Here is a 15,251-nt window from a genome sequence, read left to right as displayed (position 1 = left end):
TACTTGGCAAAACCAATACAATATTGTAAAGTTTAAAAATAAAATAAAATTAAAATAAAAAAAACCCTCAACATTCAAAAAACTAAGATCATAGCATCCAGTCCCATTACTTCATGGCAAATAGATGGGAAAACAATGCAAACAGTGAGAGACTATTTTCTTGGGCTCCAAAATCACTGCAGATGGTGACTGCAGCCATGAAATTAAAAGACACTTGCTCCTTGGAAGAAAAGCTATGACCAACCTAGACAGCATATTAAAAAACAGAGACATTCCTTTGCCAACAAAGGTTTGTCTAGTCAAAGCTATGGTTTTTCCAGTAGTCATGTATCGATATGAGAGTCAGACCATAAAGAAATCTGAGCAGTGAAGAATGGATGCTTTTGAACTGTGGTGTTGGAGAAGACTCTTGAGAGTCCCTGGGACTGCAAGGAGATCAAACCTGTCAATCCTAAAGGAAATCAGTCCTGAATATTCATTGGAAGGACTGATGCGGAAGCTGAAACTCCAATACTTTGGCCACCTGATGCAAAGATCTGACTCATTGGAAAAGACCCTGATGCTGGGAAAGATTGAAGGCAGGAGGAGAAGGGGACAACAGAGGATGAGATGGTTGGATGGTATCACCGACTCAATGGACATGAGTTTGAGCAAGTTCCGGGAGTTGGTGATGGACAAGGAGGCCTGGCATGCTACAATCCATGGGGTTTCAAAGAGTCGCACATGACTAAGTGACTGAACTGAGCTGATGGCACTGATACAAAAACAGACACACTGATCAGTAGGACAGAATTGAGAGCCCTAAATAAACCCATACCTATATAAAATTAATATACGACAAAGAGCAAAGAACATTTAATAAGGAAAGAATAGTCTCTTCAATAAATGGTGTTGAGAAAAACAGACAGCCACATGCAAAAGAATGAAAGAAGGCAGCTATATTACACTCTACACAAGAATCAATTCAAAATGAATACTTAAGCTAAGAGCTGAAACTACAGATGTTTGAAAACTATGTTTTCAAAAGAAAACATAAGCATAGACATCCATCTCTGTGGTATTTTTGACTCCAAAGGCAAGGAAAACAAAAGCACAAATAAACGGAATTATATCAAACTAGAAATTTCTGCACAGAGAAGGAAACCATTGTCAAAAAAAGAAAAGTTAACTTACTGAATGGGAGAAGATATTTGCAAATCATATATCCAATAAGGAGTTCCTATCAAAACATATAAAGAACTCAACTCATATAACTCAACACAAAAACAAACAACCAGATTAAAAAAATGAGTAGAGGATCTAAATAGACATTTCTCCAAAGAAGACATACGTATGGCCAACAGGTATATGAAAAGATGTTCAACATCACTAATTATTAGAAAAATACAAATCAAGACCACAATGATATGTGGCCTCCCACCTGTCAGAGTAGCTATTAGTATTATTGAAAAAACAAGAAATAACAAATGTTGGATAGGATATGGAGACAAGAGAACCCTCATCAACTGCTGTTTGTTCTGTAAATTGTTGTAGCCACTATGGAAAATAGTGTGGAGGCTCCTCAAAAAGTCAAGAAGAGAGCTACCAGCGATTCCACTTCTGAAGAACAGAAATAAATATGTATTTATCTGAAGAACATGAAAACAGTAATTCAAAAAGATACAGGCATACTTACGTCCATTGCTGCATTATTTACAATAGCCACGATATAGATACAACATAGGTGTCCATCAGCAGATGAACGGATAAAGAAAATATGGTATGCATATACAGTGGACTGCTACTCAGTCATAAAAGAAGAATGAAATTCTACCATTTGCAAGAACATGAATGGACCCTTGAAGATACAATGTTTAGAGAAATAAGTCAAACAGAGAAAGACATGTACTTTATGACTTCGTGCATATATGGAATCTAAAACAAACAAATGAATAAACAAAATAAATAAAAACTAAGATAGATAAAGTGAACAGATTCATAGTTACTAGAAGACAAGGGGGGTTAGAGGGGCAAAATGAGTGAAGGGGGTTAACTGTATGGTGACAGATGGTAACTAGATTTGTGGTGGTGATCACTCTGTAGCGTACCCAGATATCAAATTATAATCCTTTTTACCTGAAACTCAGAAAAAGAAAAAGATCAGAGAGTTAAGAGAAGCAGAGTGCATTGAGGGGATTCTGAAGCAGTCTATCACCATAGCAGTTACTGAGACCTGTACAGCTTCACATAGTGCTTTGTGCTAAAAGGATCCTGAAGTGTGAGACACAGGCTCTGGACCTCACAGGGGACAAGACTTGCATCTATTAGACTTGCATCCAATAGACCATCCTAGACAAGACAGAAATCATGACCAAGTTGTGTGGGACCACTGGGGAATGCATGAACAAAAGGCATCAAAGGGAGTGAGTCTGGAGAACTTGAAAGAAGGGAGTGAGACTGGAGCAGGATTTGGAAGAAGAGTTGGGTTAGCTGAGGAGTAGAAACACAGTGGGGGAGGTATTCTTAGTTTGGATGGGAAAGAAATGAAAAGGAACAAAAACTCAAAGAGGTAATTGAGTGCTGAATGTCCATGTGACAAGAGGAGGTAAAGTACAGAAAAAGAGGATAAGGGGTTCATAAGATAAGCTGTTAGAAAATCTTGTAAACTGAGAAGTCTGTTTGATTCCACATTTGGGGAAATACAAAGCCTTGTTAGTAAATAGAAATCTATCAATTCAGCTGCTATTGGTGCTGGGACTGCTGCTGCTGCTGCTGCTAAGTCGCTTCAGTCATGTCCGACTCTGTGCGACCCCATAGACGGCAGCCCACCAGGCTCCCCAGGCCCTGGGATTCTCCAGGCAAAAACATTGGAGTGGGTTGCCATTTCCTTCTCCAATGCATGAAAGTGAAAATTGAAAGTGAAGTCGCTCAGTCGTGTTCGACTCTTTGTGACCCCATGGACTGCAGCCTACCAGGCTCCTCCATCCATGGGATTTCTTAGCAAGAGTACTGGAGTGGGGTGCCATTGGCACTGGGACCAGAGTGAGGCAAATGAAACAGGCACTTGCTTTTCTTTGCAAAATTTAAGAGGGCACGAAAAAACTCAGTAATCAATATAAATGATATGCTAAGGCAGCATTTAAAGAACAAAGCAATGTACAAAACTTTATTGTGAACAAAATATCAAGGTTTTAAACAAAGGCAGAATCAGTGATAGTGGCACACTAAGCCATATTAAAGCTTGAGACAAAAGCAGAAATAAGTAATATCTTGTCCTCTTTTTGAAAACACAGAATATGTATTAACATATTAAAGGCTTTGAAAAATACTGCAGGAAAGAACTCTATTCAACTTTGTTTAATCCTACAGATTCCACATATATTTAACCACACAAACTTTTTGCAAGGAACATCTCTTTTCTCTGTAGAATATTTTTCAGGGCAGACCAGTATAGTCTGACTTTTTAAAAAACTGATAATGAAGCCAAGGCATTGAGAGTCAGCAAGACCTGCCTAGTTAAGTAGGAGTAAAATCAGTCAACATGATTTGAGTTCTTTGAAATTTGAGTTCTTGAAAATGTGTGAGTTCTTTTCTTCATTAACAAGTGTGATATAAGGAATAGTTTTTAATCTTTAACTGTTTTTACAGACCTTAGGTCATTATTATTATTATTAGTTCATTGAGAGCCATCTGTGAAAATGATTGTATAAATTGTGAGTGGTTGGGTTAAACCCATGCTAACTTCAAGGTAAAATACTACCTCTAGTTTCTGCTTACTGTATTGGGAAATGACCTGGAAACCTGCACTTGCTGAAACAAGAGTTGTAAAGTCTGGACAAAATATAAAAACAACCACCTGAGACTCTAGAGATGTAACAAAAGCAGGCAGTTTTTGGAGGAGAGTTGAAATCTGCTGCAAGGAACGCAATGGAAAACAGTAACATCCCCTTTTTTGTGACTTTCTTCTGAAGGCTGTAATTTAAAGATGGATCAATAGAAAGTATACAATCTAAACAACAGGAAAAAATCAACACAGCCTCTTGGATATATGGAACAATTTCAAGAGGTCGATATATGTGTAAATGTAGTAAAGACAAAGAAGGGAGAGAAAAGGGAGCAGAAAAAAGTATTTGAAGAAATAACAATCCAAACTTCCAAAATTTAGTTAATAATTTAAATTCAAAAATTCCGTAGTTTCATGAACCCCAAACAGGATAAAGTTGAAGAGAACCACACCTAGATACATCATTTCTCAAACAGTTGAAAACCAAAGATAAAGAGAAAATCGGGAAGTATGATCTCTGAAAAAAATGACACATAAACACAGCATTCAACAATTATTTGAATGATCACAACTTCTCATCAGGAGAGGTCAATATACAGGGAAAAACATCTTTACAGCACTGAGAGTTTTAAAAAAAAAAAAAACTGCTTACTAAGAATTCTATATACCACAAAAATGCTTTGCAAGAATGAAGATGAAATGAAGATGCTTCCAAATAGTGGAATGGTCCTCATCTCTGCGGATCCGCACAAGCAAATGGTTGAGTCTCGTGACTGCCTTGTGATGCCCAGTGAAGAAACCAACACAGAATGGAGTACATCCTGTATGATTCCATTTAGATAAAATGCAAACGATGAAGAGGTGGACGCAACTCAGCACAGGCAGTCTCAGAAGGATGGGCTCCTTTGCTGTCATCCAACCAGTCTGGTGACTCCAACAGTAAAGAATCTGTCTGCCTGCAAAGCAGGAGACCCGGGTTTGATCCCTAGGTTGGAAAGATACCCAGGAGAAGGAATTGGCAACCCCCTCCAGCGTTCCTGCCTGGAGAATCCCATGGGGAGCCCTCGGAGCTACAGTCTGTGGGGCTACAGAGTTGGACACGACTTAGCGACTAAAGAACAAAATTATGGTGAAGAAAATCACTTTGGTGGTTGTCTGTGACTAGGGTTGGAGGGAAGAGTGGACTACATAGTGGCATAAGGAATCTTTAGGATGAGGAGACATTCTGTATCGTGATTGGAGTTGTAGTTTCACTGAAGTATAGCAAACTCATCATACGTATACTCAAAACAGAGGCAGTTTTTTTGTAAATAAATGATTCTTTATCGAGTTGATAAGGAAAAGACATCTCTAATACCATTTTGCTTTCTTACGATCTTCTTTCTCCTAAAAATGTATGAAAAAGAAAAATTTGTCTAATAAAGTGATTAACATAATCAAGTCACCCATATTTTTCTTAGAGTTGCTTCTCCTCTATCACAGTTTCTCCATCTTCTTTTCTCCACTAGTTCCTTTAAATTCAAGTAGTGCAAGTGTTTGGGAGCACTAACCTCACTTCTGTAGGCAGAACTTCTGTAGCTGTTGCCCAGAATCTGGTGCTCCAGAGATAAGGCTCTCCCTGGAATTGAGGTAAACTGCTTGAGCCCTGCATTTTCCCATCCGCTCACATCCAGGTGTTAGACTCAAAGCCCAGTGCAACTGAATTATTGATGCCTTGAGAGCTACTAGGTGGGACTAGATTGATTTCTTATGGTACCAGTTGGAACCTTAGGCTAGGCTAGCCCAGCAAAATTTGTCAACCAGGAATTTTGTCTTCAATGCCTAGCACTTCAGAGAAGGCAATGGCAACCCACTCCAGTACTGGAAAATCCCATGGGTGGAGGACCCTGGTAGGATACAGTCCATAGGTCGCTAAGAGTCGGACACAACTGAGCTACTTCATTTTTACTTTTCATTTTCATGCCTTGGAGAAGGAAATGGTGACCCACTCCAGTGTTCTTTCCTGGAGAATCCCAGGGATGGGGAGCCTGGTGGGCTGCCGTCTATGGGGTTGCATGGAGTCGGACACGACTGAAGCGACTTAGCAGCAGCAGCAGCAGCAGCAGCAGCCTAGCACTTAGAGTCGTAAACTTTGAAGAGGGCTTAGAGAACATTAGCTGAAACCCTAGCTTCAATTCAACATCAGTTCAGTTCAGTTCAGTCGCTCAGTTGTGTCCGACTCTTTGCGACTCCATGAATCGCAGCACACCAGGCATCCCTGTCCATCGCCAACTCCCAGAGTTCACTCAGACTCATGTCCATTGAGTCAGTGATGCCATCCAGTCATCTCATCCTCTGTTGTCCCCTTCTCCTCCTGCCCCCAATCCCTCCCAGCATCAGTCTTTTCCAATGAGTCAACTCTTTGCATGAGATGGCCAAAGTACTGGAATTTCAGCTTCAGCATCATTCCCTCCAAAGAAATCCCAGGACTGATCTCCTTTAGGATGGACTGGTTGGATCTCCTTGCAGTCCAAGGGACTCTCAAGAGTCTTCTCCAACACCACACTTCAAAAGCATCAATTTTTCGGTGCTCAGCTTTCTTCACAATCCAACTCTCACATCCATACATGACCACTGGAAAAACCATAGCCTTGACTAGATGGACCTTAATTGGCAAAGTAATGTCTCTGCTTTGTAATATGCTATCTAGGTTGGTCATAACTTTTCTTCCAAGGAATAAGCGTCTTTTAATTTCATGGCTGCAGTCACCATCTGCAGTGATTTTGGAGCCCCCCCCCCAAATAAAGTCAGCCACTGTTTCCACTGTTTCCCCATCTATTTCCCATGAAGTGATGGGACCAGATGCCATGATCTTGTTTTCAATTCAACCTGACCTTCCCCAAATTATCTTCCATTCTCCTGTTGAACACTCCAGCGATGGGGAACTCACAGCCAGGTTCTTTGTCTTCCTATAGCTAGTCAAATCTCTCTCCCTTAAGATTTACCCCTTGCTTTTTTTCTGGCCTCTCTCCCCAGTCCATGGGGTGCCCTAATTCTCATCCCAGTCCCCAGGTGCCCACAGCACCTACTGCACTTCTAAACAGTACCCACCAGAGGGCACTCCAGACACTGCTGAGTCTTTCCTCTCTTCGGGTTCCTCCTCTACAACCTTGTGTAAAGGATTCAGTCAAACTAATTCTTGCCAAGAGGTATTTAATCAGTTGTCTTTGCGGGTTACTTGCTGCTTTAACCCAACTAAAAGAAGGTAAATACCTAAGAGTAGAATTACTGACTTATTGGGTAACCTATCTTTAACATTTTCAGGAACATTTCAGGAACCACCGAACTGTTTTCCAAAGACGCTGCACCATTTTATCTTCCCACCAGCAAATGTTTAAGGGCTCTGATTTCTTCACATCCTCATCAACCCTCGTTATTACCTTTTTTATTATCATCGTTTTAGTGGGTGTGAAAAGCATCTAATTGTGATTGTGATTGCATTTCCCTAATGACTAATAATGTTGAGCTTCTCTTTATGTCCTTTTTGGGCATTTGTATATCTTTTCTAAAGAAATGTCTTTTGAAATCCTTGTCCATTTTTAACTGGGTTATCTGTCCTTTTATTATTGAATTGTAAGAGGTTTTTATATTCTGGATATAAGCACGTTATCAGATACACGACTGACAAATATTTTCCCCCAGTCTGTGGGTTGCCTTTTTACTTTTTGGTGGTGTTCTTTGAAAGAAAAGCTGAGTGCCAAAGAATTGATGCTTTTGAACTGTGGTGTTGGAGAAGACTCTTGAGAGTCCCTTAGACAGCAAGGAGATCCAACCAGTCCATCCTAAAGGAAATCAGTCCTGAATATTCATTGGAAGGAGTGATGCTGAAGCTGAAACTCCAATACTTTGGCCACCTGATGCGAAGAACTGACTCATTGGAAAAGACCCTGATGCTGGGAATGATTGAAGGCAGGAGGAGAAGGGGACAACAGAGGATGAGATGGTTGGATGGCATCACTGACTCAATGGACGTGAGCTTGAGTAAGCTCCGAGAGTTGGTGATGGACAGGGAGGCCTGGCATGCTGCAGTCTATGGGGTCCCAAAGAGTCAGACACGACTGAGTGACTGAATTGAACTTTGAGGTACAAAAGATTTTGATTCTGATGAAGTTCAGGTGCCAATCTTCTTTATTATTCCTTGTGCCTTTGGCATCGTATCAAAGAAATCACTGCCTAATCCAACACTATAAAGATTTATTCCTGTGTTTGCTTCTATGGGTTTTATAATTTAATCTCTTACATTTAGCTTTATGATTCACTTTGAGTTAATTTTTGTTTGTTGTACAAGGTAAGGATTCAAATCCCTTCTCCTGCATATAGATATCCAGTTTTCTCAGTATAAATTTGCTTAATGAATGAAAAATTTGCTATGATGTGTCTTCAGCAATCACCAGGCATCTGGGTTTTCCCTACAGTTCTTACAGGCTAAAAAGCAAGATAATGACTCTATCAAGGCAGATTTGTTACAGGGCAGAACAAATCTGCTTTTACCTAACATATTTGTATGGCTTTTAGGATGGAGGAGAGTGCATTAGAACAGTTGACAAAGTGTGGTGGTGTTTCAGCTACTTTAGGCTCTGCCGGTAATCCTGCTAGTTGCCAAGTTGGAGGGTGGAGAGTTAGAGCATTCCCAGCACCTACAAATTTCAGAATAGGAATGCATCATATGTCAGCGAAGAGTAGACTTCAGTTGCACTTAAGAAGACCAGATAAGGATTAGGTAGAGCCCCTAGAGTCCAAATGACTACTGTATAGAAGGCTACAGGACTTGTTTTCTTCTTTTACATTTTTCTATCTCAAATTTTCAATAAAATATGTTGAGAGTTTTGCCTATATTTAAAGTTCATCTCTAGTTTCATAATGGACATAGTGAGGGCTCAGTTGATGTGACAGCCCCTCCGAACCCTTCTCAGGCTCCCTGCAAATACCATCTCACTATCTGCTATTTTTCCCTTCTGTTTTTTTTTTTTCCTTTGTTTTCATTTTTTCTACTTTTCCTGCGTTATTTGGGGATTAAGGATTAACTGTTTTTTGTGATTGCTTTTCATTTTTCTATTAGTTTATTATTTATATCTCTTTGTTAAATTGTTGCCCTAGAGTTTGTACAATATGTATCTTTAACTTAACACAGTTTACACTTATGTCTATACCTCTATAGTGTAAGAATCTTACATTAAAGAATTAATTAACAAAATGAATTAATGGATTAATAAAATTTAATTGATTTTTATGGTACTTGCTTTCTAGTCAGTGCTGAAAAATGCACCACAAAAGGATCGTGTTCTTCGGGGCCTCTGAAGTAAAGGAAAACAAAGACGGTGCAGAAGGAAAACCTGCCCACTCTCGTTCCTCTGGCTGCTGTCCTCTCCCCACACTGGCCTCCCAGAACTTGGATGCTGCCACGCGCTTCTCGGAACAGTTCCTTCACCTCTTTCTGACAAGTGACACTGCTCCGCTGACTTAAAACCATCTTTATGAGGTGAGCGGACAGAAATACAATTAAACTATTTATCTCGAGGCACAGCCATATGGCTTATGTTTTAAGAAACTCAGCTTCTTCCCTTATAAAAAAGGAGCTCTGAGAAGGGCTTGCTTTCTCTCTCAGAGGGAATTTTTTTCCCCCTGGGAGGATAAGGCAAGGATCTGGCTTAGAAAGACCTGGACACCAGGGAAAGGAAGAAGCCATTCTGTCAGGAGAAGGCCCTGCTCCCAAGGCCATTTACCTCACTTCCCTGCCAAGCATCCCCCATTTCCACCTCACTCCTCACGAAACCCTACCTTGCCCCCGCTTTCTCTCTCTGTTCTCCCCTCCTCCCAGCCAGCCTGTCAGGTGGAGAGGATAACGGAAATCCTTCACCTGGACTCTGACTACACTGAGCAAAGCCAAGCCACGTACCCACAAAGGTTAGGACGAAAGGCATTAAGACGGTATAGTACATACTCTGACCTTTCCCCAGAGAGTATTTCACTCATCCAGACCCTAAGCTGTGGTTAATGGGGAGAAAGAGGACACGATACAAATGACACAGAACCTTTTAAGATCACAGCCCAGTGGACTTATAGAGAAAAAGAGCGAATCTCTTGTTTAGAAATTAAATCCACTCAATGGCTATTAAATCACCCAAGCACCTACATGACTGTCTGGCACCATGCCTCTTTTATCATGGGAGAGTATAGATGCTATAAAACAATCAGCAGCCTTTTCTAGAAGGTTTTACTTTACATGTATTGTTACCCTGCGTATTTGCCATGCCTGGACCTCAGCCCACAGCCTAGTAGATAATCACAAAGCTGGGCAAGAAGGGAAATGACTCCTCACAAATCCATCCCTTCACAAGCCCAGTTTTCTCCCTTGCTTCTTGGCGAGTTGTCATGAGGTTACCACAAAAAGTCAAGACAGTTATTGCAAAACCGTGGGACAGTAAAATCATAGGTTTATTAATTGGTTTTTGAAAGAGTTTAAACCACCTAAATCACTATTTAATCGCAAACTTCTCATTAGCAGTCTTTTCTCCTTCTGAACAGGGCAGAACCGATATTGCTCCTTGTGAAGGTAAGTGTTAGGGAGGGGGAAAGTTGTGACATTTACTGAACACACGTTTCCTCTCTCCTGCACCTTCATTTTATCAAATAGGTTCAAGATAAGGGCAGCAGCTGGATCCTCCCCACAGAGTGAGGGGAACAGGTTCCCCCAAAGCCCGTAACAATCTGTGCATCTGAACTGTGGCACTGCAATTAAGCTCTGGCTAGTTTTCTCCTGCCGTAACTCTTCTGAAATCCAAATGGCAGCCCGTAAAGGGCAAGAATCATGTCAAATTCAACACTATGTCCCCACCCCTCACCATTTTCACATCTAAGTATCAATAAGCGATTGCCAACTGTGTTCAGGCCTTAAATCCACACCTATCTAGGAAGGCTCTACTGGATCTCTCTTATAAAAGCCTGCTGTGCTTAACGAAGAAAAAAAGACTTCTGACCCTTAAACAGACAAGATAAGACCAGCTGTGCAACACCTTGGAAGGCATTTAACACTGGGTTTTAGCGTCTCCATCTGTAACACGAAGGGGTGGAACTAGCTGATGTCCTAAATGTGCTTTATCTCCTTAACTCAGAAAGCAAACAAAACATTACAACACCTCCTACAGGTCAGTAGGAAAACATTGCCTCCATGAACATTTCAGCAAGAGCAAGAGAGTAGCTGGTTAACTAAGCCAGTCATATTTTAGCTCTGATTTGAAAAGAAAAAACACTCCACCTAAAATAACCATATTTTTGTTGCACTTCAGTGTTAGAAGAAAAGGGAAATATGTTTAGGGATGAGCATACCTTCAGACTTTTACTGTATTCCTTCTGCTTGCATATCCTAGACCTAAACAGAGAAACTGAGTTGAAAACAATAGCCCTAGAGCACTGAGAATACCTCGGTTATCAAGAGAATATTTAAAATTACATGAAGTTGGGACTTCCCTGGGGGTCCAGTGATTAAGACTTCACCTCCCAATGCGGGGGGTGCTAGTTTAAGTCCTGGTCAGGGAGCTAAGAGCCAACATGCCTTGTAGCCAAAAAAATCAAAGCATGAGAAACAGTGACAACTGCAACAACAAAACCAAAGCATAAACTGCTGCTGCTGCTGCTAAGTTGCTTCAGTCGTGTCCGACTCTGTGCGACCCCAGAGAGGGCAGCCCACCAAGCTCCCCCGTCCCTGGGATTCTCCAGGCAAGAACACTGGAGTGGGTTGCCATTTCCTTCTCCAATGCATGAAAGTGAAAAGTGAAAGTGCAGTCGCTCAGTCGTGTCCGACTCTTAGCGACCCCATGGACTGCAGCCCACCAGGCTCCTCTGTCCATGGGACTCTCCAGGCAAGAGTACTGGAGTGGGGTGCCATTAATATTGTAATAAATTCAATAAAGACTTTAAAAATGGTCCACATCAAAAGAAAATCTAAAAACAAAATTATATGAAGTTTATTCTACCCTATATTTAAATTAAGAAATCATGATAAATTGTAATTATAAGAGTTCCTTAAATTTCAAACATGTGAGTTAGACCTAAGTATAATAAATCAGAGTTGTCCTAAATAAAATTCTAAAGAACACCCTCTAGTGGCAAGAACATGAAACTGCAGTTTTGTCCTGAGATTGCACACACTGAGCAAATAATAGTTATCATTTATTGAGCATTTATTACAAATCAAGGGCTGGTCTGGGTATTATATATAGTAATATGATAAAGGATCTCATAAAAGCAGTTTTAAGTGTCACAGAGAGAACCAGAAGTCATTTCACAGAGGCCAACCTACACCTTAAGGTTGATTTCACCGAGTGTGGTTTCCCTACTCCTCTGTGTATTCCTGAACACTTGGAGGGGCATCCAGCCTTAGTACATTCTCCTGCACCTTTATTGCACCTGCTTGGAGTTCTAAGCTGTGGTTGACAAGCTCTATAAGTCATATTTCTCTTTTATTTTCAGCTCAGGACCCTGAATTTCAAATTGGCAAAATAGAGAAGGAAAAAAAGGAAGCAACACTCAGGGGGAAAAAAACCCCCACAGAATAAAAGGGAACAAACACAGCTCAACACTTAATGAAAATATTTATAAGTTTGGGGGCCTTTTAATTTTAAAAATTACTTATCCATAATTCAAGAGTCATTTAAACAGCAAAACATGTATATACATGATTATAACATGTATTTTTCAGTCATATACATCTTCAGATCTTTTGAGTGTATTTTGTCTAGTGAATTTCTGCACTTAGCACTACATCTGATGAAACTGGTGCTGACTTCTCAAAGAGATTTGCTAAAGATTACCAATTCTGGACACAAACCTAGACCTACAGAGACATCATCATGCATTCTGATTAGGAGGGTTCAGTCCCTTCCTTAGAGAGCCCAAAGTTTCAGCATCCACTTGAAGGTGACCCCTTCCACTGAGGTTGCAAATTCTTATGTCTACCAGCTGACCAGTCCCAGTCCTTGGCAGGCTCCATAGGCCCAGATTCTCCAATGTTCTAAAAGAAACTGGAAAATGAAGAAACCTCCTAATTTTTAAATTTTCAAGACTTTTAATGTAAAAAGAAAAAGAAAACCAAACTATGTGTAAAACACTGTTGGGGCCAAACAAAGCAGGTTGTCTGCCTAGAGGTGTCCCTCTGGTTGTGAATTCCAGCCTCGTCTCCCAGGACTTCTAAGGACTGAAGTTCAAGGCACCTCTTGGGGATTCCTTCTTGAATAGATCCTGGGGACTGTGGTGCAGAAACTCCAGAAGGGAAGAGATGCTGGGTGCTTCTGAGATGCTTCACCATCACTGTACACGTCTGGTCAGGGGAAACAGCGTGCACTCTAATTCGGTACTTTCCATTGTCTGACACTCATTATTTGGCTATTTCCACCAGTTTCCAGGGCTTCTCTGGTGGCTCAGATAAAGAATCTGCCTGCAATGCAGGAGACCTGGGTTCAGTTCCTGGGTTAGGAAGATCCCCTGGAGAAGGGTATGGCAACCCACTCCAGTATTCTTGCCTGAAGAATCTCCATGGACAGAGTCTGGAGGGCTGTAGTTCATGGGGTCACAAAGAGACACGACTGAGCAACTAAGCACATACACACACCAGTTTCCAAAAACATGAGAGTTTGCAGTCTATATGTAAAATACTTTCTCTCTCCCTCTGTGGTCAACCAGAGTCATCTCTTCTTCTTTGCAGTCATTAAAACCTGACCTTTGATAAAATCCACACCAGTTATCTGTTAGCCTATGTATGATATTTCTAATGGGAACTGTGAAATCTTCAGGAAGACAGAGGCACTAAGACAACACACAAATTTGAAATGGGGTCAATGTATTATTGCATTTTCAGCAGAATGAAGAGAGGGCTCCTCTGCTCAAAGTCTACTTAATCATTTCACATCTTTCATAGTTAACTAAGGAAAAGGGAGAGGTGAGTAGGTTTTCATTTGGGAGGAGAATTGCTCTGGGTCTGTGCAGCTTCAGAATTTAAATTGCTGCTAATTTGTATAGGAGTCAAATGTGTACCTTTAATAAATTCTATAAGCAATGCCCTCAACTCAAAGCGTTCTCGACTGCAGAAAGTCTTAACACTGATATAGAGTAGGTATAAAGCCACATGTACTTGGGTCAGTCAAAGAAAAAAACACATAGGAAAGTTTGTACTTTCTAGGAGGAAGAGCTAAGAAGCAGATATCTCTGCATTGAAAGGTGGGGCCTTATTCTTCAACAGGAGAGCAGCACAGAGACCCCCAGGGGGTTGGGAGGAGACACTAGGGGGCCCATGCAGACTCCTCAGGCCAGCTGCCAGGACACCATGCTACTATTACACATACACAGTAGGACTTTAAAAGTTACAGGTTCAGCAGCTTGATGATTTTCAACAGGATCGTGGGAGCTTTGTTCCCTTGTTCTTTGGTTTCTTTAAAAGATGAATGGAATGAGGGCTCTTCGAGACTTGGGGTAGTCATCAAACATCTTGAGGTAGAATCTAAAAGACAAGAGAGGAATGATTATAAATACAATCAAGCAGCGGTCACTGGTTGAGGTTTGATCTGTTTGAAGTCCCTGTTACAAATCAGCCTGCAATTATTTGGGGCCTGACTTTTCCAGGTGGCCATCTGTCTATTTTCTTCCTCCCTCCAGCATCCTATCTCTTGCAAATGTTGAAGCTTCTCATGTTGGGAAATAAAAAACAATAGCCAGAGACCAGCAGTAGTGGCTGTACCACATGATGAGCGTACCTGATGCCACTGAGTTATATATTTAATATGGTTAAAATGGGAAATTTTGTTATGTATATTTTACCCAGTAAAGAATATATAATAGCCAGAAATAAGTACTCGATGGATTCAACTGAGGCATACAGGAACCAGAGGTCACAAAGAGAGCATGGTCAAGGTTAACTGTAGAGAACTGGTCAGGTTTCCAGGTAAAATATCCCTTCAAAAGGCCTGGGGGAATGCCAAAAGAAAAAAGAAATGTTACTTTGTATTGTCTATTGAATTGTGTGTCCCCTAAAACATAGGCTGAAGTTCTAACTTCCAGTACCTGAGAAGGTGACCTTATTTTGAAAATAGGGTCATTGCAGATATAATTTGTTAAGATAAGGTCGTACTGGAGCAGGGTGGGCCCTTAATCCAATATGACTGGTGTTCTCACGAGAAGGTGAGAAGACACACAGAGACAGACACACGGGGGGGGGAAAGCCTTGTGAAGACAGAGGCAGGGATGATGGGGATGCAGCTACAAGCCACGAACACCAAGGAATGCCGGCCACTGCCAGAAGCTAGGAAGAGACAAGGAAGGATTCTTCCCTTGAGCCTTCAGAGAGAGTGTAGTCCTCCCACACCTTGATTTCCGACTTCTGCCTCCAGAACTGCTAGAGAATACATTTCTGTTCTTTAAGCCACTCAGTTAGTTCCTCTTTGGGCAGTCAAGGGAGACT

At 41.1% G+C, this 15,251-nt stretch overlaps 1 protein-coding gene across 1 annotated transcript in view; it reads right to left on the bottom strand.

The window, feature by feature from the left end:
* Nucleotides 1–14,227: 14,227 nt before the first annotated feature.
* Nucleotides 14,228–15,251, bottom strand: part of SRD5A2 (steroid 5 alpha-reductase 2) — a 47,905-nt gene continuing 46,881 nt past the window's right edge. Inside the window, exon 5 of the mRNA XM_005893013.2 lies at nt 14,228–14,294. Coding sequence (XP_005893075.1) covers nt 14,228–14,294 — 67 coding nt within the window. The remainder of the gene's footprint in view (nt 14,295–15,251) is intronic.

This window comes from Bos mutus, chromosome 11 (genome assembly GCF_027580195.1).
Source record: "Bos mutus isolate GX-2022 chromosome 11, NWIPB_WYAK_1.1, whole genome shotgun sequence".
NCBI classification, from domain to species: Eukaryota; Metazoa; Chordata; class Mammalia; order Artiodactyla; family Bovidae; genus Bos; species Bos mutus.
Note: the sequence above shows the minus strand (reverse complement) of the source record. Positions and strands in the feature narration are given on the sequence as shown.